General features: G+C 44.2%; 2 protein-coding genes and 1 long non-coding RNA gene across 3 annotated transcripts in view; 1 reads left to right on the top strand and 2 right to left on the bottom strand.

Moving 5' to 3' along the window:
* Window positions 1-2,653: 2,653 nt before the first annotated feature.
* CFAP20 (cilia and flagella associated protein 20) lies at window positions 2,654-16,564 on the bottom strand. The gene is made up of 6 exons (XM_025447498.3): window positions 16,087-16,564; window positions 6,049-6,128; window positions 5,174-5,285; window positions 4,026-4,214; window positions 3,567-3,677; window positions 2,654-3,092 (listed from the first exon to the last, which is right to left on the bottom strand). Exons 1-6 carry the CDS (start codon window positions 16,168-16,170, stop codon window positions 3,087-3,089), a joined length of 582 nt encoding a protein of 193 aa, XP_025303283.1. The 5' UTR covers window positions 16,171-16,564; the 3' UTR covers window positions 2,654-3,086.
* Window positions 16,437-22,018, top strand: LOC112660110 (uncharacterized). The gene is made up of 4 exons (XR_003136707.3): window positions 16,437-16,796; window positions 18,394-18,471; window positions 18,951-19,087; window positions 21,298-22,018. It is a non-coding gene; the product is annotated as an uncharacterized LOC112660110 (long non-coding RNA).
* The window catches only part of CSNK2A2 (casein kinase 2 alpha 2), a 79,528-nt gene continuing 77,291 nt past the window's right edge, over window positions 21,223-23,459 (bottom strand). The window contains exon 14 of the transcript XR_003136703.3: window positions 21,223-22,836. The gene's annotated coding sequence lies outside the window, so the exon portion shown is untranslated. The remainder of the gene's footprint in view (window positions 22,837-23,459) is intronic.

Below are 23,459 nucleotides of genomic sequence, written 5' to 3'. Positions count from 1 at the left end.
GTTCATGACAATTAACACTCTCATTTTTTTTAAAAGATTGTATTTATTTATTCATGAGAGACACATAGAGAGGAAGAGACATAGGCAGAGAGAGAAGCAGGCTCCCTCTGGGGAGCCCGATGTGGGACTCGATCCTGGGACTCCAGGATCATGCCCTGGGCCCAAGGCAGGTACTCAACCGCTGAGCCACCCAGGTGTCCCAACACTCTCATTTGGAAGGCAATTCCTTCTAAAACATATCATGACTTTAAAGGAGCCTCATAATGCAACTCTGGCTCCTTCAATTTCTATAATCTAAGGTTGGTCTGGTCCCAGCACCATGGAGGAAGCTGCTAACCCTCATGATCTGTCCCTCCCTCCTTCTCTCGGCCTCTTAACTGGTCTTTGCCGTCTTTCTGGTGAGCTGGAAGGCTGAGGGCAAGGGGCCATGCAGTCGTCGGTGCCACAATTCATACTGGCCTGGGTCCAGCTTAGATAATACATCCCTCATCACCCTCACTCCCCCTCACTTCCTCTCCAATGGATATGTAAAGCATCTGGGAACAGCTGCCGCCTTCCACCCCAAAGAGGGAGGTGAGGTAATCCCCATACATAGTCTGACAAGTGCCTCAGGGTGAAAGGGGCTCTGTGTGAAGGAGAGTGTTACTGTATTTCTCTGTACTTCCAGGAGCACTTCCCTGATGGCCTGGCACTAAAGAGTGATGAAAAGCTAACGGGGTCTTCTCGTCTCCATAAAAGCATCTTTCATCTCACAACAGACTCCGTATCAGAAGGAAGATTTCACTATACAGTGACCAGAGACAAGGAGCTCTGTTGAGGTCCCAGGCCACCCCACCACCACCCATTTCTGAGGATCCGCGTGTAATGTAACCCTGCAGGCTTAGGAGATAGGCACATGGAGCCTAACAACGGCAATGCTAATATGTTTAAGGATGGAGAAGCGGGAGGACACTCAGCTGCGATGGGTTGGCCCTGAAAGAGTAAGGCAGTGTCACCTGGGTGAGTGGTCCTCTGAGTGCTGACCCACTGGTGACTGTCAGAGGGGTGGCATCCATGAGAAAGGTAGCTCCAGTCTAGTCGTTAGCACAAAAAGAGAGGGCAAATTTCTTGTGACTGAGCCCACCTGAGTGTCAAGCACTCAGCAACTATGGGGAGAAATGAAATTCAGGGAGTTGCATGAGGTTGCAATGGAGCACCTTCGCCTCCAGACACACCCCCCTCACCCCCCGCCCACCTCCTGAGGGATGTAGCCCACAGAACACTGCACGATGAGGATGCAGGAGGATAATGCTTCTTGCCACTTAACTTCACAGAAAGTAGCAATGGCAGTGTCCAAGCCAGAGCTTTTTCTACCTCTAACCAACGTTAAGATGGCTGGTGCCAATTCCAACGTCTTTCCTATGGAATGGAACTAGATCCAGGAGGGTTCCCTGGGGCAAGCACAGTATCTCGGACGGCCTTTTGTTCTTTTGACTTGGAAATTCTTACTACATAAAATTACTTTTCAAAAAAATTTTTTTATAGTACAAAAAGTCTACATGTGATACAATAACCATTCTCTCCAGCTATAATCACTGTACTAGTTCTTCTGTATCCTTTGGGACCCAGGTGCATCTGCATATGCTCTGCTCTGCTTCCAAAAGGCTTTCCTCAGGAATGTTACACTTGGTACGATTGTATCACCTAAGTGTTTAACTTTTGTAAATTTAACTGTTTGTGCCAGAGTTGGTCATTCCCTAAACAAGCATATGCCCAAGAAGTCTGAGTGGGTAAAGTGGGGTCCGGTCTCAGTTCTCTCATGTGATTCAAGTGTTTAAGAAAACACTTCTCCTCTAAGTCCCTAAATTCTAGGCAACAACTTCATCTGGAGCTCAAATAAGGAAATGGAGATTGGCTCCAATGCTGAGGGACACTAGTTGTGCTATTTACCAAAGAATAGGTGGAGCGCCAGTAGGACAACTTCCTAAGGTATTTTTTTTTTAATTTTTATTTATTTTATGATAGTCACAGAGAGAGAGAGAGAGAGGCAGAGACACAGGCAGAGGGAGAAGCAGGCTCCATGCACCGGGAGCCTGACGTGGGATTCGATCCCGGGTCTCCAGGATCGCGCCCTGGGCCAAAGGCAGGCGCTAAACCACTGCGCCACCCAGGGATCCCCTTCCTAAGGTATTTAAAAGCATTCTGGGGACACCTGGGTGGCTCAGTCGGTTGTGTCCAACTTCTGATTTTAGCTCAGGTTGTGATCCAGAGTCTGAGATGGGGCTTCATGTGGAGCTCTGCACTCAGCTTAGCCTGCTTCAGAGTCTCTCACCCTCTCCTTCTGCCCTTCCCCCCACTCATGCTCTCTAAATAAATAAATAGAGAAATACAATTTTTAAAAAAGAGCAATCTGGACTGGATGCCACTTTGTCTTAAGCTTGACATAGGCCCCAACCCCTAATAAGATGATTCTACTGGTCATACACTGTTCACATTTTTTTTCCCATTTAGTTAATCTTGAGAGTTGTTCTAAATCAGTATCTATAGATTTGTCTTGCTCTTTAAGTGCTTACTGCAAGTTACTCCATAGCATAGGTGTACGGGATGTTCTTTGGAAAGAGCTCTATGTTCACATCACAAAGGAAAGAAAAAATACTTAAAAACTAAGAACAAATTTACAAACCAAGAATATAGTATTTTATTCATTTCCGGATTATGAGTATTACACAGCATATACATATATTTAGATAATATATAAAACAATGAACAAACCGTAGGAAGAAATATTGGTCTGAAATTGCCTTATGAGACATCTTTAATTCTGTAAGTTCGTGGTAAATGTATCTCCCCACGCACTGGGGCAGGCAGCAGGATAAACTCCAGCATTCATGTTCCAAAGGACAGCTTATTCCCTACTGTACTTATAATGCAATTATGGCATTATGGCATGGTCACCGGTGTCCACAACAAAGGATACCAAGTAGTAGATAAAAGAACCACAGCACAGTAAACTAACAGAAATATTTGTTTTTTGCATTGTCCTCCAGATAGTTTCCTTTTTAAACTAAGAGCCATGTCCAGGGTCTATCCCTTGAATTGCATTCCAGTTATTGCTAGGAAAAAAAGAAGAGGCATCAGTTTAAATTCTCAGAAATTAGATGGTCGGTGCCACTGACACCACCGCCCCCCCCCACCACCTTTGGTGACACTGGAAATGTATGTCAGCAGCAGTCAGGCATGTAACAGCCTGCCATTTTGTCAGAGACCAATGGGCTGCTAGTAATTTGGGGCTGATAAAGAGGTTCGGATGGAAGACATCCGAGGAAAGCCCGTGAGCCGGAAGCAGCAGGATACCCACCGGGAGGGGCAGGACCACCCTGTGGAGGTAGAGACAGAGGTAAACAGAACATTTCACAGGATTGATCCCGATTCAGCGCTGGTGGATAAAGAAGACCCAAGGTCTTAGGATGAAAGGTACTCCAGCCCCCATGTCAACATGGAGAAGCTCTGCGGCTGAACTCAGAAGAGAGCACTTTCCCAGCTTCCCCTAATCATGGTCTGTCCTCCTCTGAGGAAGGCCGGCTTACCTTTGCTTTGTTTTGAACTGGGAGATACAGTTTGAACTCTGCTGGCAGTTCATCTTCTGAGTAGAGTCTGTCTGAGAAGTAAACTCGTCGGATGCGACAGTTTGCATGGATCTGTGGGTGCAAGATTTTAAGAGACAAAATATGATTGACCTTCCTCTTTTCCTGCTTCTCCTGGAACCCCTCCCATTGATGCTGTCAAAGCTTCATCTTGTTGGCATCTCCTCAGCATGGTGTAGGGGTGGATTCTTGGAAGAGGGATATTTTGCTTGCTATGTTCTCCCGGTATATCTGAGCAGACACCTGAATGTGTGTCCTGGACCCCTCTGAGCCTTCTGAACAGTGACCTGGGCACCCTGGCCAGAAACCCATACTGTTCTGTCACAAGGGCCATAAGCCTGTAACAGGCAGAGCACAATCTTCTCTCCCGTTTGGGGTTCCCATCAGAAAAGGAAACAGTACCTGCACTCTTAGGGTCTCGATATAATTTGTGCCATATGCCCGCCTAGTGAAGTCTGACAGATTGAACTGAATCTGGTTCCAGCCATCATCCAGCCTCATGGGCATGGTACAGATGAATGGTTTGACTCGGGTGGTGCTCTGGTAGTTACTTGCTCGAAACCGCCGACGCACATTCTTATCATCTAGTACCTGTGAAACACAGAAAAAAAGCCACACAGGCAGCCCCGGTGGCGCAGCGGTTTAGCGCCACCTGCAGCCCAGGGCGTGATCCTGGAGACCCCGGATCGAGTCCCATGTCGGGCTCCCTGCATGGAGCCTGCTTCTCCCTCTGCCTGTGTCTCTGCCTCTCCCTCTCTCTCTCTCGCTCTGTGTCTCTCATGAATAAATAAAAATAAAATGGAATGGAATGGAATGGAATGGAATGGAATGGAATGGAAAGGAAAGGAAAGGAAAGAGGAAAGGAAAGAGGAAAGGAAAGGAAAGAGGAAAGGAAAGAGGAAAGGAAAGAGGAAAGGAAAGGAAAGGAAAGGAAAGGAAAGGAAAGGAAAGGAAAGGAAAGGAGAGGAAAGCCACACTAACTCTACCTTGCAAGAAGCAAACAACCCTCGTAAGACGAGGGCCTGAACTCCCATAGCCCAGTTTCCCAAGGCTGAGGCCCAGGGGAGAATAAACAGACCAGATACAGGTCACACTGGATGCAGATGGCCCGGAAGTAGCAAGTTTATCTTGTCCAATGCCGAAACAACGCCAGCTGCTTATGACACATCCAAGGGCCCACAGATGATTTCATAGGATGATTTCATAAATCTTCTTCCATTTGAAAAATCAAGTTACCAAAACAAAGGCCAACAATAACCAGTACTAAATGGATACTACTCTAACCTTCAAGCTTTGAAATCCTGTTGCCATATTGTTCAGATTTAGTGCTTGCTGCTCCTTTAAAAACTTGGCACGACAGGTTGATTACTAATACCAAATTTCTGTCATAATAATAATGGTCGCAACAAGTGTACAGTGGAGGCAGAAAAGAACACACATAAAAGAATAAAGACACTTTCCTAGAGCTACTTTATTCCTCCAAGTTGATAGGCCATCCCTATGGTATAGCTAGGAGCTAGGAGTGTACATAATCATATGCATCTACTAACCTGTACTTCAAAGGTAAAATACTTCTTCAGATTTTTGATAATCATGACGAGGAAGGGAAGTTTAATCCCTAATGTCTTCTTTGGATCTGCAGGACATGTGATATATGTGGTGCTGCAGAGAGAGGAGATGCTTATAAACACACCAGTTGTCTTTTTCCTCTGTGCTATACAAAGTGAAAACACTCGGTCCAAGAGGTAAATTGAAGAGCAGATTTAAAGATCCAGATACATCATCCAATAATCCTTCAATCCACAAATTAGCTGATGCTTTTATAAAAATAATGCCAGACTCTCAAACAGAAGCTTAACACAGAGCCAGACATCAACAAGAAAATACCTGAGAAACAAAGCCAGGCCAGTGATCTGACCAATTTCCTCCAGCGAGAGAAGACTCACTTCTGGTCTAAGAGAACCATCAAGTGATAGAAAACCTGAACTAAGACCACTGTAGCCCAGAAAACCACACTGGGGTCCAGGCCACCTGACTGGATGATTAGTGCCACCCCTCCATGCTCATCCACATGCTTTGGTTACATATTAATAACAATATAACTACCACTTAGCACTTAGTATGGGCTGAGCAGGCTTTATCTATAAATCACTTACTTAACTATTTACAATTATAATTCACTAAATTGTTTACAGTTCACTTACTTAATCTTCACAATAACCCCATACAGAAGGTGTCTTGTTATCCTCATTTACAGATGAGGAAACTGAGGCCCGGGGCATTAAGTAACTTGCTCAAGGTGAGCTGTCAGCAGCCGGGCTGGTTCCACAGCAGGTGGCTGATCCTGCGGTCTGTGCTATTAACCTCTATGATGTACTGCCTCACTTGTGCACAGTGTCATTGGGTGAACAAAAGGGCCATCTACCTGACATTTGTTCCTTCAATCTCTAGTACCAGGGACTGGATGTCGTTGTCAGTGATTCTTTTGATATGGCCGTTCCGCACCTACAATGAAGAAAATTAAACTGATTAGTTAAAAAAAAAAACAAAAAACTGATTAGTTCTGAAATATTTGGCAATTAGTTTAAGATTCTGAAGGCTGAATGGGACCATTTAAAATTTCACAGTAGCCCTCGGAGCATAACACAGAACTCTGTAACATGGTATAGTTGAGTTTATACGTAAGTAAGCCATGATGTTACCTCTCCACAGGGTCCCATCAACCACCACAGGAATTGGAGGTGATCTGGCAATCTGTACATCAGAATAATGTTGTATATAACTATGCACTAGGAACATTCATATACATTCTCGGACTTAACTTGAAAACAAAAATCACGAGGTAGGTGGTATTTTACAGATGTCGACATTGACACCGGGGAATGTTAAACAAGGATCCTGAGAGAGTAGGATTAATGACCAGGCTTTCCACTACCCACCCTGCCTCATGCATTTTGGCCAGAAAGGCTGAATGCCGGGTCCCACTGAGAAGGAGGGTGGCTGGGGTGCCTGGTTGGCTCATTCAGTTAAGTGTCTGCCTTTGGCTCAGGTCATGATTCCCAGGTCTTGGATCCAGCCCCGTGTTGGACTCCCAGCTCAGCGGGGAGTCTGCTTGTCCTTCTCCCTCTGCTTCTCCCCCCAGCTTATGCTCTTTCTCTCTCAAATGAATAAGTATAATCTTTTTAAAAGAGAGAGAGAGAGAAGGAAGAGAGAAGGAACCAAAAAATGAAAGCATTATTTCCCCAGTATGAAGCATTATGTTTATCTTCTAAAATGCTTAGTTAGTATCATGTTCCTACTTCATGCTTATCTTCTGTTCCCTAAATTGCATTTTGGAAGTTGTCTTATTTTAAAATTTTAGTTGGTTAATATACAGTGCAATATTGGTTTCAGGAGCAGGATTCAGTGATCCATCACTTATATACAACACCGAATGCTCATCAAAGTGCCCTCCTTAATCCCCATCCCCTACGTCCCCTTTAGGAACACTCAGTTTGTTCTTTATCATTAAAAGAGTCTCTTAAATTTCAACTTTCTAAAATGAGAATTCAAGTCTCATCTTTGCCATACACAAAAGCCTTCTTCTTTAGCATTTCATCCCACATTGACCTCTCTTCTTTCTAATTTGTCTGGCTTATGTAGCCCAGATGACATAATTTAGTACTTCATCCTACATTGTTTTGTATTGTCTGCTACATATGTAGGAGGTACAATATAGGGAGGGATCAATACTCAATACAGATTCCCTTTCTCAAAATATTCAGGAAAGCACAGATACCATCAAGCACTGAACTGTGAAGCACCTAATATGGATGAGCAGAGATAGGCACAGGTATTTTCGACTTGGGGCTGGCCTATTAAGGCTGAATGTATTCACACATGAAAACAATCAACCAGCTTTATAACAGGATGCACCAAAAGCATGTAGTCCTTTCCCAGGTGTAGTGAAAATGGCTGTATTGGTCTGTCATAGTCTGTGGCTCAATCCTTTGGCTTTCCACTAGGCTTGCATATCAAGAGAGAACATGGTGCCAAGTCTGATGGATAATTATATTTTGCAAAACATATTATTAATAATACGGCATTTGGTTTCTAGACATCAGTCTCTGTGACCTATTATTGTGAATTTGATCCACTTATGGCATGCTTGGTGTTCCCATGTGCCCATCTTTTTCTGCAAGATGCAACTGAGTCTAGTCTCCTCCAAAAAGTAAGCTCAAAGGTAGGGATCAAGCATTAAGCATCATTTGTGTCTTCTACAATGCTTAGTATCATGCTAGGTATAAACTAAGCATTCAAATATTTGCTGACTTCTGGAACTTGTCACCCTGAGAGTTGGCAAGGATGAATAGATTCAAGGAGGATTTTTTAAAAATTCCTGGATAACATACCCACCATGGACTATTATAGGAAGCCAGAGAGCCTGGGGTATATCACAAAGCCAGGGAGGCTGCCAACGTGAAGAATGCTTTCCCACAAATCAGCCTTTGGTACCCATTATCAGAGACAGAATGCATAGTGGATGGGCCTCAGATCTCTGCCAATGCAGCATTTCTTAGGTTCTTAAGACACAAATGTCACATTGAAGTGCTTCTCAAACAAAGCTGGCGACACCCAATGCCCTCCTGCTTCAAATTCTGGGCCTCTTTCCCAGGGAGATTAAGCAAACAAAGCCTTGGGTCTGTGTAGCACATGCCAACACTGCCCACCTCATTCCCCATCTAAACACTCTTGACCGAAGTGACAATATGCCTCCTCTGTTTGCTAGCCCACAGCTACTGGGGAAAATCAAGCAGGCTTGTTGGTGAAGGAAGACTCAACTGAGAAATTATTTCTATTTCCAAGTAATGTGAGGCAGTCACATTGTTAAGAGCTACCAGTATTCCAATAAGATGCAAACACTAATTTTATAACATACAGCTAATTATTCTAATATAGTTATATCTAATATAACTTCTTTCTTTCTTTAAAAGGTACATAATGCAACAATTAAACAGATGGTTAACTTGATTAATTAGGGCTCAAGGACAACTATTGCTAAAAGGCAACTTGTTGCCTGAAAACATTGCTTGAAAGCATGGCTTCAAATCTTACCTCCCCAAAGGTCTCTCCTAGCACAGTGAGACTTCTCTCAGCTCCAGAAAGCCCAGCCAGATTTCATAGGGAGGAAATGTTAGGAAATTTGCTTCTGCCCATCTCAAAGTTTATAGCAAATGACTTCACTCCAGCAAATGTGACTTTTCAAGTCTTCACAAAAGAAAACACTGCCTTACAATGCATGCAGAAACCACCAGACTGGAAGCCAAAACAGACTTGGTATATTCTCTTCTGCTTCTGCCCTAGAAGTAAGCTCATTTTCAGTTAGACTTTCAACAACTTCTTAAAGAAAAGTTTTTTGGTGATCCCTGGGTGGCTGAGCGGTTTGGCGCCTGCCTTTGGCCCAGGGGGCGATCCTGGAGTCCCAGGATCGAGTCCCGCGTCGGGCTCCTGGCATGGAGCCTGCTTCTCCCTCCTCCTGTGTCTCTGCCTCTCTCTCTCTGTGGTCTATCATAAATAAATAAAATATTAAAAAAAGTTTTTCTCAGCAACACATCAACCACCACACTCATAGACTTTTTTTTTTTTTTTTTTAAAGATCTATTTATTCATGAGATACACAGAGTGAGGCAGAGACATAGGCAGAGGGAGGGAGCCCAATATGGGACTTGATCCTGGCACTGGGATCACCCCTAAGCCAAAGGCAGATGCTCAACCGCTGAGCCACCGAGGTGTCCCTATAGACTTAACTCTTATAAAATTAACTGGGTCCATAAAACAAGAGAACTCAGGAAAAAAGGCAGCTTTTTCAAAGGAATGCCCACCAGTCTCTCTGGAGTTTGAAGTAGTCTTATATCACCAGCTGCCAGAGTTTTGAAATCAAATTAAGTTGATCTGTTAGTGAATTATGATTTTTCTCCTTTGTTGTTGTTGTTTTTTTATTTTTAAGATTTTATTTATTTATTTATTCATGAGAGACAGAGAGAGAGAGGCAGACTCCATATAGGGCGCCTGACGTGGGACTCATCCCAGGTCTCCAGGATCAGGCCCTGGGCTGAAAGGCGGCGCTAAACCTTTGAGCCACCTGGGCTGCCCTGATTTTTCTCCTTTATTAAGTTCACAGGGCTGCAAATACAAACTCATTGGAGAAGAGGGGTGGGGCAGAGGTGCACTTAACAAGAGACATGAGCACTCAAAGGAAACCTCCCCAAACCTCTTTAGGCTCTAAAGCTAGGATCAAAGGGAAAAGGAGGGTGGACAATTTGGGGGAAGGCCTCCCAATCACCCTGGCAATCTGGCTGTCACCACCTTTAATTGTAAAGTTCTTCCAGGAAGCCACCCCTCCTCAGACCAGCTCTGACAAACACATACAACAAGATACACGGCCTCAGAAAGCATCAACTTCCTTTCCTTAGCTCCTTCCAGTTCAGAGGTCACTAAGCAGGCCTGGCTTTGAAATGAAGATAAAATGAACTGGTCAGCATTTATTGCTTAGGGTGGAAGTGGGTTTTATTTTACTTCCTTCTCTAAATGAGAAACTGCCAATTGTCTTTGACTTGTTAATTCTTTTTTATTTCATGACACATTCCCATTATCAAGGTGTTGGTTACATGTGTTTTATTCCGCAAAAAGAAAAAAAAAAAAAAAGGCCAATTCTACATTTTTTTTTTCATGAGTTCCCTACCCCCCTACTCCCCACCCCTGGCTACCCCCAAGCTATGAGCTACAGGACCCAGGCTTCTAGCTGTTACAAATGAGAACCCTTCTCAGCCTCTGCAAATGTGAGGAAGGGAGCCTTCAAGCCCTTGTTGCACTCTCCCAGGCTTTCCATGGTTGCTGAGGCAACTAATAAAGAACACTGATTTTTTTTTTTTTTTTCTCCTTCAATGTAAGCTCCAGGGAGGAGGGTCAAGCTGAGGGGAAAAAAGTACTCCTGGGATAGGGAGGAAGCTGGCCAATGCTCCATATTTCTTCAAGTGTTTTAAAAATAACAGGAGTTGTATCCATTCCCTACCCCAACCTTTCATTTCTCTGGCTCCACCCACTTATCCTGGCAGACAGCTGAGCCCTCCGCCATCTGGCATCCTAGTCTTAATGACACATGTTCCAATTTACATTAAGCCTTTAAGAGCTGTCCATTTCAGCAGGAAAGTTTCTGCCTGCGGCTAGGGGCTGGGATCTAAGTCTGAAAACAGGCAGAGGGAGACCTCTGTGGGGAAAAATGGGCATAGCTCGGTCTCAAGGCTTGGGCCTTGCAGGCTCCAATGGGTCAAAAGCTTCTCTCCCTTTGCTGCACTTAATAGGGACTCTCCAGACAGCACACAGGCAACTCTCGGCATATACAAACAACCCTTTAGTTAAAGTAAGGATAATTAAGTGCATCGCTAACCAATCTTCCCAGCAATGCCTTGCAAGGGCAAGTAGAACTAAAACCCACGCCAGAGTCCAATTACAATAAAAGCTGTTATTCAGAATAATAAACATCAGAGTGATCCAGGGAAAGTCGGAAAAAACAAAAACCACCAAAACCCAAAACAGTTGTACTACCTTCCCATCCAAATGCCCTTGATTCTGCTACTGGAAACTGCAGCAGTTTAACATGTACCAATAAGGCTTGCTAATTAAAAACTAGATGGGGGGGGGCAGCGGGGAGTGGGCGGGAACCTGGGTGGCTCAGTGGTTGAGCATCTGCCTTTGGTTCAGGTCGTGATCCTGAGGTCCTGGGATCGAGTCCTGCATCAGGCTCCCCATGGGAAGCCGGCTTCTCCCTGTGCCTGTGTCTCTCATGCATAAATAAAATCTTAAAACAAACAAACAAGAAAAAACTAGGGTATGGAAACTACTTTTCTGGAGACAATTCATTTTTAAAAATGGGAACAGGGAAAATAAATAAGTAAAATTAGGAACAGGGAATGGGAATCTAATACTATCCAGAAACAATCACAGAAAGTCTGGTTCTAATATTTCATTTTGGAATAGGCAAGGATCAGCAACAGCTGAAAGACAAGGTGAGAGGCAAGAAAGATGGTATGAATGAACATTCTCATCTAGTAGACTTTCAGCATGTTAGACTTATATTTATAATTTGAAATGTGAAAACTGTTTTATACAGACATAAGTGAGAACAGAACTGTCTGGTATCTTCTTTACAAACCAGAAGTAATGACTATATTAAACATAAAAGTCCTTTAGTAAATATAATATTTGCTGGTCCCAGAAGTTAAGGGAACATCAAGAAGCCCCTAATTTCTCATAAGCTCAAAATTTCTCAAGATCTCAAAACAAAACAGAGATCTTGGGGCTCCTTGGTGGCACAGTTGGTTAAGTGACTCTTGGTTTCGGCTCAGGTCATAATCTCAGGGCCATGGGATCAAGCCCTACATTGGGCTCTGGCTCAGGAGGGGGATCTACTTGAGACTCTCCCTCCCTCTCTCCCTGCCCTCTCTCTTGCTTTTCAAACAAATTTTTTTTTTTTTTTTAAATTGCAGAGGCCTCTATCAGGAAGTTTACAGTATAACCAGGCATACAGATTTTAAGAAGCTAATTTCAAGTACGAGGATGATGATGAAAAGGAAGTAGAGGTTCTATAAGGGGATAAAAACGAACTTAACCTTGGAGGGGTGAGTGGATATAAACTAATGTAACCTGAGGAAATGCCTTTCCACTGTGATCCAGAGACTAATGAAGAGATGGCAAGGGGAGTCCCAGCAGAGGGATGGACAAGGACAGAAGCCTGAAGGTTCGAGAACATGACCTCTTTCAGTTCAGTGGGAGGTTACTGCTAAGGTGAGGGAAGAAAGGGAGGTGAGCCTGGAGAAACAGTGAAGCGGGCACCAGACCATGTGCTGTGTGGCCTGAGAGCCATGTTAAGGCTTTTAGACAGGGAAAGCCCTGGTACAATGACTAAATTATTCTAATTTCTGAAATCTGACTTTACTGCACTTCCTATTTCTAAGCATCAATTATAGACTTATTTACTCTTGAGCAAATTTCTCAGTTTCCTGCCCTACTTAGTACTGTATGCCATAACTGCTGCCAAGCATTTTATATACACCTTCATTTAATCCCCATAACCATGGGAGAAGGTGGAATCACTACAAAATGCGACACAATGCAGGTGTTACATATATTAGTAACCACACTCACAACAACAGAGTTTGTCAATTCACTGGCATTAGGATTATGGCATTCACTCCACACATTCATAAGGAGACACAGCCTAAACAGAAGCCAAAACTAGGGATGCCTGGGTGGCTCAGTGGTTGAGCATCTGTTTGCCTTAGGCTCACAGTGTGATCCTGGAGTCCCGGGATCGAGTCCCACATCAGGCTCCCTGCATGGAGCCTGTCCCTTTCTATGTCTCTCACGAATAAATAAATTAAAAAAAAAAATCTGAAAAAAAAAAAAAAAAAAAGCCAAAACTAATTTTTCCAAGATTATTCTTCACAGAAAACAAACTATAGAAATTCTGTCTTGATATACTCAGGCAGGGGAATAGTAAAGTTTGTGTAATCAAAATAGTAAAAATAGGGATCCCTGGGTGGCGCAGCGGTTTAGCGCCTGCCTTTGGCCCAGGGGGCGATCCTGGAGACCCGGGATCGAATTCCACGTCAGGCTCCCGGTGCATGGGGCCTGCTTCTCCCTCTGCCTGTGTCTCTGCCTCTCTCTCTCTCTATGTGACTATCATAAACAAATAAATAAAAATAATAAAAAAAAAAAACCAAAATAGTAAAAATAGCCATATGTACCTACTGGCAAAGGTCAGAGTCATTTCTTTTCTTTTCTTTAGATTTCATTTATTTATTCATGAGAGACACCAAGAGGCAGAGATATGGCAAGAGATATAGGCAGAGGCAGAAGCAGGCTCCCTGCTGGGAGTCTGATGTGGGACTCCAGGATCACACCCTGAGCCAAAGGCAGATGCTCAACTGCTGAGCCACCCAAGCAACCAGGTCAGGGTCATTTCTAAGATAAATGTGGGCAGTCCATCCCTCTTTCCATCAAACTTTGCCTTTACTGCAACTTTGCCTTACTCCCTGAGAGTATGGAAAGGTCTTCTCTCTGCTGTCACCCCAAATCTACACAATGCCTGTGACTTAACTGCTGCTCAATAAGTCTTTGATAAGTCTATCAATTCCCAGTGTTTTCCCAACTGGGTTGGAGTCCCAAAACTTCCTGAGGACTCTGTAATACAGCCAAGAAAAGGCACACATACAACGAGGCCTATGAATCTGATCCCAAACTTGCCATTCTTCTTTTCCTTACCTTGCCCCAGGGGAAAAAATTCACCCCTAAACACTTTGTAGTCTAAATACAAAAAGTAGAAATGTAATTAATTTTTACTATTATGAGAACTTTGTTGAAAATGAGTGTTAGGGATCCCTGGGTGGCGCAGCGGTTTGGCGCCTGCCTTTGGCCCAGGGCGTGATCCTGGAGACCCGGGATCGAATCCCACATTGGGCTCCCGGTGCATGGAGCCTGCCTCTCCCTCTGCCTGTGTCTCTGCCTCTCTCTCTCTCTCTCTGTGACTATCATAAATAAATAAATTTAAAAAAAATAAATGAGTGTTATTCTATATGTTTTCTTTGCTCAAACGTGTTTCATTTAGGCCCTGTAACCCTGCCAGTTGTTCTAATGTTTTCACACGTGTTTATGTCATCAGGGTACCATCCGACCTCTAGTGGTGTTGTTAAGCGACACAGTGCACCATGGTTACTTTGCTTTTATACTCCATGTGTAAACATGTTGACTAATCAAAAAGCTGTAAAAAATAGGCTACAAAAGATCAAGCCCCAAAGGGTTAAAATGGACAACTCTGGTAAGTTTCACACACTAGAAATGCTGAGGCCTCCCTAACCCTGGACTTGTTTCAGTGTAAGTTCTCTGACCTGCTCTGTAAAGCTCTCCTAGATCAAGTCCCATTCTCTAGTTTGACTGCCTCATATTGACAATTCTGTTACCATTCCACGTTCAAGGGCACACAAGGTCACTCTCTCCAGGCCTCCTGACAGCCCATAACTAAGTCAAGCCACAGCTGTGAAGCCATCATCCTTACAAAGTTTCTAGGTATATTTATTCTAGGTTCTCTTTGCAGAGATGTGATTTTAGAGTTTACAGTGTTTATTCCAATGTGAACAAAACCATGGAACTGAAAACCTCAGTAATGTAAAAAATAACTAACTAACTAACTAACTTAAGGAACTACTTTCCTGTGTAATACTCCTGGTATTAGCCTTAACTTGTAAAAGAGGAAAACTGGTCAAATTTTTCATATATGCATAAGCTCCAAATAACTCACTATACTCAGATCTTTCAACTGTCTTATAAAAATGACTTTAAGAACACACCCTCAAAGCTGCTTTGGAAATGCAGAATTTCCTAGTGGTGACAGGCAGAAGACTGTCCGTGTTCTCTCCCAATCTCTGGGTTGCCCAAAACACTATCTGTGGATAAGGGAAGACAAAGAGTTGTTCTGAGATGAAATCCAAGATTCTTGGCTTCATGACCAATAAACTGATTATTTAGATGATTCCACATCCATCTCTATAGAAACACCATTCAACATACCACTTCCACCATTCAACTACCACTTCTCTCTGTTCTCCCCTCAGGAATCACAATAAAGTGCCTGTCTTAACTTATCCTTAACAACAACAACAACAACAACAACAACAACAAAAAGGGGGGGGTGGTGAGTACAGCTGACTGGGAATCTGGATGAGAAATGAAACGACTCAGGACAGGATCATTATCTCCAGGGGTCAGTGAAAAAGTGTTATCCAGAGGATACCTCAAAAAATAATAATAATGAGGCTGAAACCTGGCTCTGAGTTTATTAATCCAAACAAAGCTTTATCACCATTTTGTAACTTTTTCTGATGTAGGCATCAAGCACGGAAGGCACAGTACAGACCCCAAGTAGCACTGAATGTGGAGCAGGTGCCCAAGGCCCCCGAATTCTCCCTGGAGATCACTGGAAGGAAAGGAGCAAATGAATGAAACCCAAACATAACTGCCTCTGGCTTGTGTGCCTGGAACAAAGGTCCTGTGTCTTGTGCCCAGCACAGTGCCCGTCACCCAACAGGGCATCAGGAAATATTCGTGCAATCAGTGAACAGCAGCTTCTTTCAAAGCGGCCTCAAGTTGTAAGGTCATGCATTTCACGCTAGGACACGGTACCACTGATCCCCCCGCTATATAAATGGGGAAACCGAGCAAGCGACTGACCAAGTCAAGACGGCGGCAAGGTTCGGCGGTCACGGCACACCGCGGCCGCAGGCCACGGAAGCCCCGGCCACGCCCCCACCTCGCGCCTGGGGGCCGGGGTCCCGCCGCGGCAGGACGCCCCCGCCGCCCGCCCTCAGCGCCCGCACGAGGAGCGGCGCGGCCCCTGCGCCCCGCCCAGCCAGCGCCCCCAGATCCTGACCTTTTTGTCCCAGATCTGCAGGGGTTTGCTGCCAATGCTGTAGAGGATGGAGAGGAAGCCGCTCTGGAACGTGTTTTTGAACATCTCGCCCGCGGCCTTCCCAGCCGCGCCGGAGCCGACCTAGATACGGACGCCGAGGGGCGAAGGGAAGGCAGGGCCGGCCCCGGTCCGAAGGAGAAGCTGCGCTCCTGGCCGCCGGCTCTGTAGTCACCTGCGGCTAAACTTGGACGCGAGACGCAACGTCCTCCAGTTTCAGCTCCCCGAAGGCAAAAAAAAAAAAAAAAAAAACCTCGACTCGGAAACCACAGCAACGGCCGCCCGCGCCGCTCTCCCCGCCCTGAATGGAGGCGGCGGACCTTCCGCCGCGTAAAATGGATCCCTCCGCCCACTTGGCCCGCCCCCGAGCGCGCGGGGCCCAATCCTGACACAGGCTCGCGGCTTCCGGTCCCTCCGCTCTTGGGCCCGGGTGGAAAGAACTCTGTTGTCAAGGGAATATTTTTCCCATCTCAGTCCTCCTGAGTTGCCTTAGAAGGCGGAAGAAGACGGGAGATTGCAGACGGTGCGGCACCCCCGCGGGGCGTCACGGAAACGTGGCGGGGGCGGGGTCAGGGACCGCACGGCCCGCCCCCGCCCCCGCCCCCGCCCCCGCCCCCGGAGGGACTGGGAGGAGTTACCGGGGCGAGAGCGGAGAAAGGCGCGGAAGGTGCTTGGTAAGCAGCGGCTTGCCTGGTGTTCTGAGAACGTCAGGGCAGGGCTAAAGCGGCCGACCGCTCTTGCGCATTCCCTGGGCTCCTCGCCTCGTATGCATCACTGCTTTATCAACAGTCACTATGGCTATACACCGTGTTGTCCTGTGGGATGCAAACCGTGCCCTCGGGAAAACATTACCTGGAATTCACTAGCAAACAAAGCCTGAATATTAATATAAAAGCAGAAGTTAATAAAATTAAAATAAAGTTGAGTTGGATCAACAGGTTTTTTTTTTTTTTTTTTTTTTAGATTTTATTTATTTATTCATGAGAGAGAGAGGGAGAGGCAGAGACACAGGCAGAGGGAGAAGCAGGCTCTTCGCAGGGAGCCGGATGCGGGACTCGATCCCGGGTCTCCAGGATCATGCCCGGGACTGAAGGCGGCGCTAAACCGCTGGGCGACCCAGGAGTCCCTCAACAGTTTTTTTTTTTTTTTTTTAATTTTTTTAAATTTTTATTTATGATAGTCACAGAGAGAGAGAGAGAGAGAGAGAGAGAGAGGCAGAGACATAGGCAGAGGGAGAAGCAGGCTCCATGCACTGAGAGCCCGACGTGGGATTCGATCCCGGATCTCCAAGATCGCGCCCTGGGCCAAAGGCAGGCGCCAAACCGCTGCGCCACCCAGGGATCCCTTAAAAATCAACTAATACTTAGAACATTTTTTAAAAGACATAAAATAAGCTCTGATATTTCACGTGTGGAAGAAATCCCAAATGCTGGAGACCTATCTATCACTCACTGAGCATCTACCTCCATATTATACCGTATGCCCAGGCCTGTTCTGGGTGTTGTGGCTACGGAAAAGGAGTTTGTAGTGAACATCATCATCAAAACAGCTACAAATGGCTAAGATCAGTGGAGCATTCATTAGGTATCTGGCACTATACTAAGAGCTTTAGCTTTTACTAAATCATTTAATCCTCACAGCAACCCTGTGAACAATCTAGCCAGAATTTCTAGACATGGTACAGGGGGAAATATATGGATCTTATTAGGGTAGAATCTCAAAAATTTTTTATATGAAATAATCCTTTTTGGATGACTTCTGGGAACTCTATATACTTTAGGCCAGTGGACAATTTATCCCTTCATTGTTATTAAATTTTCAGGGATCCTTATTTGCCTCTTCCAGCTCTTGATGGTCCTAGCTGTTCCTTGGCCTGTGGCAGCATTACTCCAATCTCTCTGACATCTTGACATAGTTTTCCTGTGTCCCCTCCTCTTATAAGCACACCAGTAATTGGATTTAGTGTCCACATTGAATCCAGTATGACATCATCTTGAGGCTTTCAACTTACTGCATCCACAAAGACCCTATTTCCAAATAGATGTCCATTTTTGAGGTTGTGTGTAGACATTAATTTTGAGCAGACACTATTCAACTCAACATACTACCTCATCAGAGAGGACTTCTTTGACAACCAACCTGAAATGGACCCCCTACCCCAACTTTTTGTCACCCTACCCCACTTTATTTTTTTTCACAGCACTAATCACCACTTCATAGTCTATATAGTTACTTATTGCTGTCTCCTTTCCCCTGATTTTGATCTTCTAGGAGAAAGAATTTGGTCTGTCTTGCCTATTGATGTATTCCCAATACCCAATCCAAGTGCCTGCATAAAGTGGGAATGCAGTAAGTATGTGTTGATTCAGGGAATCAGAGTCACAGACTTGGGGTCCTGGTTACTGCAGATCCAGCACAGGCTCTGTCTCTCCTAGTTTCAGCAGCTCCACACCCATCCAGCCAGTAGAGATCTTCTACTCTGAATTGGGGCTCATCTAGCCCATTTGCCTGCTCACATTTCTCTAATTAACCATGCATTCTCCTCAAATAAAGTGGAACACCTTAAGTGAGTGTGGGCCTAAGTGCCTTGAACAGATAGCCAATCAACGAGCAAGCTGATGGAGAAAATGAAAGCATTTGCTTCTCCTAACTACCCATTCTCAGTAAGTGTCTGCCTGAACTGTGTTCAGTTCTTCCTTATATTGGATTTCAAAGATGATTGTGATCATGACCTTGGCTACAGTAAAAATGATTTGATCAAAGGTTTGGAGAGCATGAATTAGTGAGTTGGCTCCGTTACGGACCTAATTTTGGTATGCTTTTTTCAGGTGCAGATTGTATCTCTGTGCATTGTATCCCAGCACCTACACAGTACCACCATCATGGCAGGCACACGATGAATGAATGGACGGATGAGTAGACTAGAGCCAAAAGGACACCTCTGACATTTATTTTCATTTCAAAGGTAATGTTGACCAAATTAACCTAAAACCATGTGTCTCTCACAGAAAAATGCATTTAAGCACTAAAATTCTTTAGGATTGTTTTCCCTCCATCAACATGGAGTTATGTAATGACAAAACACAAGAGAAATCTTGCTAATTAGTTGCTTCCTTCAATGATTTCTCTAATTAGAATGGAGTGGGTCAGTTAAAAAAATTAATAAATAGGAAGCAGAACTTACTGAGACAGTAAAGGGATTCCAATCTGGGTAGTGGGTGAGGATGCAAATAGGCCATTAAGAGTTTTAGAACAGGTAACATAATCCTAACCCTCATCAAGTAAGGTATAACATAGGGGGTGGCCTTGAAAACCCCATTACTACTGCAAGGGGCTTAGTTTGTTTACCTGAAATTTGGGTGAAACCATTGCAGAAGTAGCAACCAGTACATGACCAGCTCAGAATCTCTAACCGTGAATGTATCACAGTCCTGACTTTAGATAGAATATGTTACCTTGGTAGGATATCAAAACATACACAGAGATTATGGCAAGTAAATTAAAACCCTGGTTATCAGTAATCTTTGTCAAATTGAGGAATAAGTTTCTGATTATTGTGATATTTTGTTAAGATAATGTATTAGAGAATCTGATACATTGAATTTAATTTTAAATGCTTAAAGGAATGTGAAATTAGATCTGTGATTTTAACAATGTCGAAGAATTATAAGTATATAAGCATTTGATGTTTAAAGATTTTTATTTATTAAATATATGAGTTTAGACATAAATATGTTCATATTTGAATGCTTAGGAAAACTTCATCTAATTTTAGGTCTTCCCTATTAGCAATTGGAAATGTTTGTGGAATTCAAACAGATTGGGTATGTGGTTGACTTTGAAATGTCTGAGGAAACTAGATTCAACGTACAAACAATATTTACAGTTTAACCCATTAAGTTTTGAGATGATTGAACCATCAGTCAAGGAATAAGCAAAAGTGTTTATATACAAAACCAACTAGTTTGTAGTTAGAACAGGACTTGGAAATCAATGTTAAAAACACAAATTAGATTTTAAATGTACAGCTTTAATAACTAAGATACTATTAGAAATGCCAGTAATTATAAGCATCCTTTTCAGTGTGCAAAGGCTCTGGTCAGACACCAGAATCTGATGGACAGTGTTTATTCGTGTCAAACCCTAGGAACTCTGAACACTAGCCTCCTCCAAGAGACATGAAGTACTTGCCACACTGCAAGGTAGAGTTTATGCCCCGCCCTCCTTGCTGATAGGGATGGTAAGGTCTAGCAATGAGAGTAGTTGTACCTGGAGAATCACCCTTTAGCTAGGAACAAGGATGGAAGAGAGCCTTGAAACTGGGTGTTCAGCTGGTGGATGGAGAACCACTGCACGCCAGCACCAGTGGTTATACCCAAAGACCATCAGCCCTGACATCAGTTGAAGAGCCAGTGGTAGGCAGATGAGGCTCCTGTTCATCTGAGATGAAATTCAAATGGGACTCTGTTGATCCCTAGCTTATTGTTTTTAAAATTTATTTTTTAATTCACATACAGAAATTTGTGTGTGTGTGTGTAGTTTTGACAAAGGCACCAAGTCATATAACCATCACCATATTAGGATACAGACAATTCCATCAGCCCTCACATTTCCTCCTGTTATCACCCTCCTCCCTCCGCCACGGGCCATGCTTAATCTCTGGCAACCACAAATCTGTTCTCCATTTCCTACATTTTGCCCTTCCCAGAATGTTATATAAATGGAATCACTCAGTAAGTAGCCTTTTGAGTCTGGCTTCTTCACTTTGTATAATGTGTTTGAGATGTACATTTTAAAAGCTTGCTGAATATTCCTCAAAGTGTTCATCCATTCCATACCCACCCCTCCGTCCAGGGATATTTTAGAACATTTGCTGTCCCCCTGCATGCTTACTTTTGAAGGCTTCCCTACAGCATTTCAAACATATTAAAAGGTAGCCATTTTTCATATTTAAGGTAACTTTTTCTCGTATTTTTTTGAAAAGATCTTTTTGATCTTTTGAAAAGATTGCTTTTGAAATTATTTGACTTTGTGATTGTGACACTTCACCATAATGAGAAAAATAATTTTTTAAAGCAAATAACAATGAGGCTCATAGGATTGGAAAGACATGTAAGTACATTTATTGATTTTTTACTTTGTAGCTTTCTTATGTGAGCACCAATGCTTTTTCAGGTTTCAAACATTCGTGTTTCCCTGGAAAGCTCAAAGACTCTGGACACCGTGTCTCAAGTGCCTAACAGAGCCCCACAAGAATTCCAAGGCTAAAGGCATCACGGTTCTGACCTACACCAGTGAAAGAAGGGAAGAGAAGACTGCTTTCTCTGAATCATAGCAATGCTCTTTCCAAAACAAAACAAAGCATAGAGCACAGTAATTCTTTTTAAAGATTTTATCTCACAAACACAATGAACTGTGTAAAAATGTTATGTGCAAATGTGTTCACTGCAGCAGTACTGGTAATAGAGTCAATCATCAGTAAGGGATTGCTTTGCATGTAGTACATCACACACTGGAACACCACACAGCCATGAAAAGGGGTGAGGTAGATCTTTACGTGCTAACAGTGAAATTGTCACAACTCAGTGAAAGCACAAGTTGCAAAAAAAAAAAAAAAAAGATGTATAGTTTGATTACATTTCTGTAAAAATAAAAATCATCTTGATGTTAGTAAATGTGAAGAAAGAAATTCCACAAGATAGATGCCAAATTTAACCATGGCTTCCTCCAAGGGAGGAAAGAGTTTTCGTATGTGTTTGTGGTAGGATGGGAGTTGGGTGTGGTGGGGGAAGGTGTTCATGATTTACTTTTTGCAACATTTGAATTTTTTGCCACCAGCATTATTACTTTGGTCATCAGAAAAGTTAAATAAACATTAAACAGCCCAAAACACAAACGTGAACATTGAAAGATGTGAATTGATGTTCTGGATCTCCAAGCACGTTGTGGATGAGCTTTACAGACTGTTTTTGGGTAAGCAGGTCCCTTGTCCCCTTCCCTCAAGGTCAAAAAAGCCTAAGCAAAAACTCTCTCCCACCCAATAGTAATCATCCACACAAAAAAGAAACTTATCTGATATGCTTGAGAGGTTTCTGGAAAAGAAGACTTTCCCACTGGGAAATTAAAGAGCACCTTGGTTGAGAGGATAAATGGGGAGCTAGCATTCAAGTTCTGCATGGCATCTAAGAATTCCCAAGTCAATCAACCGTGTCTACTCTGGACAGACCCTTATCCTCTGGGAAGGCTATCAAATGCTGGTGGGTCAATGCGAAGGGAACGTGCTATGTAGACAAACATGCACATGCAAAGCACCGTGTCGGTAGGAGCTTCAGAGACGTGCTCATTAGACCAAGATATGGAGATGCCGTCCCCCAGAGACCTGGTCATTTGCAGAGCCTTGAGTCAGAAGGGCCGCATGAGAGAGCCCACTTGAGAAAACCAGGCCAGTGATGGTGCTGCAAAGTCCCAAGTCCATCCACTCGGCGTCCTGTCGGCCTTACAAAGTCTGCTGGCAGTGGGCCTGCGGGCCCTCCTCGCTGATGTCCGGGGGGCAGGCACTGTCTCAGGCTCCCACACCTGTGGAACTGCTTGCATACGACAGAAGCTGCTCCAAGGGACACTGTGATGCTGCGGTGACCCCGAGGGGCCTCTTTGCTTTTCCCCCCACAATTGCTTCAGAAACTGTGAGTGTCCACACCTGGTTCCCACAGTCACCTGTTCAGGACAAGCAGCAAAGACAGAAGAAGGAATATTGTGGGACCAAGTGGCTTTTGTGGAGAACTAGTGGGCGCCCCTGAACAACCTGGGCATCAGGGTCAGCCCATCACTCCTGCTCTCTATGGGCTGTGGCAGGACATGGGCCATGGCCCAAGGCAAAGCTGTATGGCCACCAGGTTATGGCTGCTTTCACCTCCTGATGGCACGGCTGTCCTGGGAGGGCAGGCCTGAGGGAGCCAGGGAAGGCTCGTTTGTAAAGCAGGTTTCATTTTCACTTAACAAATACAACCGGTGCTTCCACTGTACCCTTTCTCACGGCTGAGTGGGCCACTTTTCCTTCCGGCTCATGGGAGCTTCCGAATGCCACAAGAAACAGCCCATGGATCTGGACCCAAGACCCTTGATCCCTTCCCTGCTGTACAACAGCAGACTCACCCAGCCTCCAAGGTAAGATGCCTTTCCAGAAAGGGCCAGGGGAAGAAGATGGGGAGTTGGAATGAACTATGGAGACACCAGCAACAGAAAGCAAAGAAGGGACTAAGGCATCCTCCAGACGTTGCTGGAGGTGACATTGGTCTACCACCTAATCACTAGGTTAGAAGGGTCAAGGCAAAACATGG

The sequence above is a fragment of the Canis lupus genome, chromosome 2 (assembly GCF_003254725.2).
Source record: "Canis lupus dingo isolate Sandy chromosome 2, ASM325472v2, whole genome shotgun sequence".
Taxonomy (NCBI): domain Eukaryota; kingdom Metazoa; phylum Chordata; class Mammalia; order Carnivora; family Canidae; genus Canis; species Canis lupus.
This window is presented reverse-complemented; position numbering and strand designations above follow the sequence as displayed.

Coding starts and splice junctions, on each gene's coding strand:
- CFAP20 (XM_025447498.3), bottom strand. CDS start 16,170: ATGTTCAAAAACACGTTCCAGAGCGGCTTCCTCTCCATCCTCTACAGC. Junction 6,129..16,086: donor TGCAGATCTGGGACAAAAAG/GTCAGGATCTGG, acceptor TCTTCATTGTAG/GTGCGGAACGGCCATATCAA. Junction 4,215..5,173: donor ATTTTACCTTTGAAGTACAG/GTTAGTAGATGC, acceptor TGTGTTTCACAG/GTACTAGATGATAAGAATGT.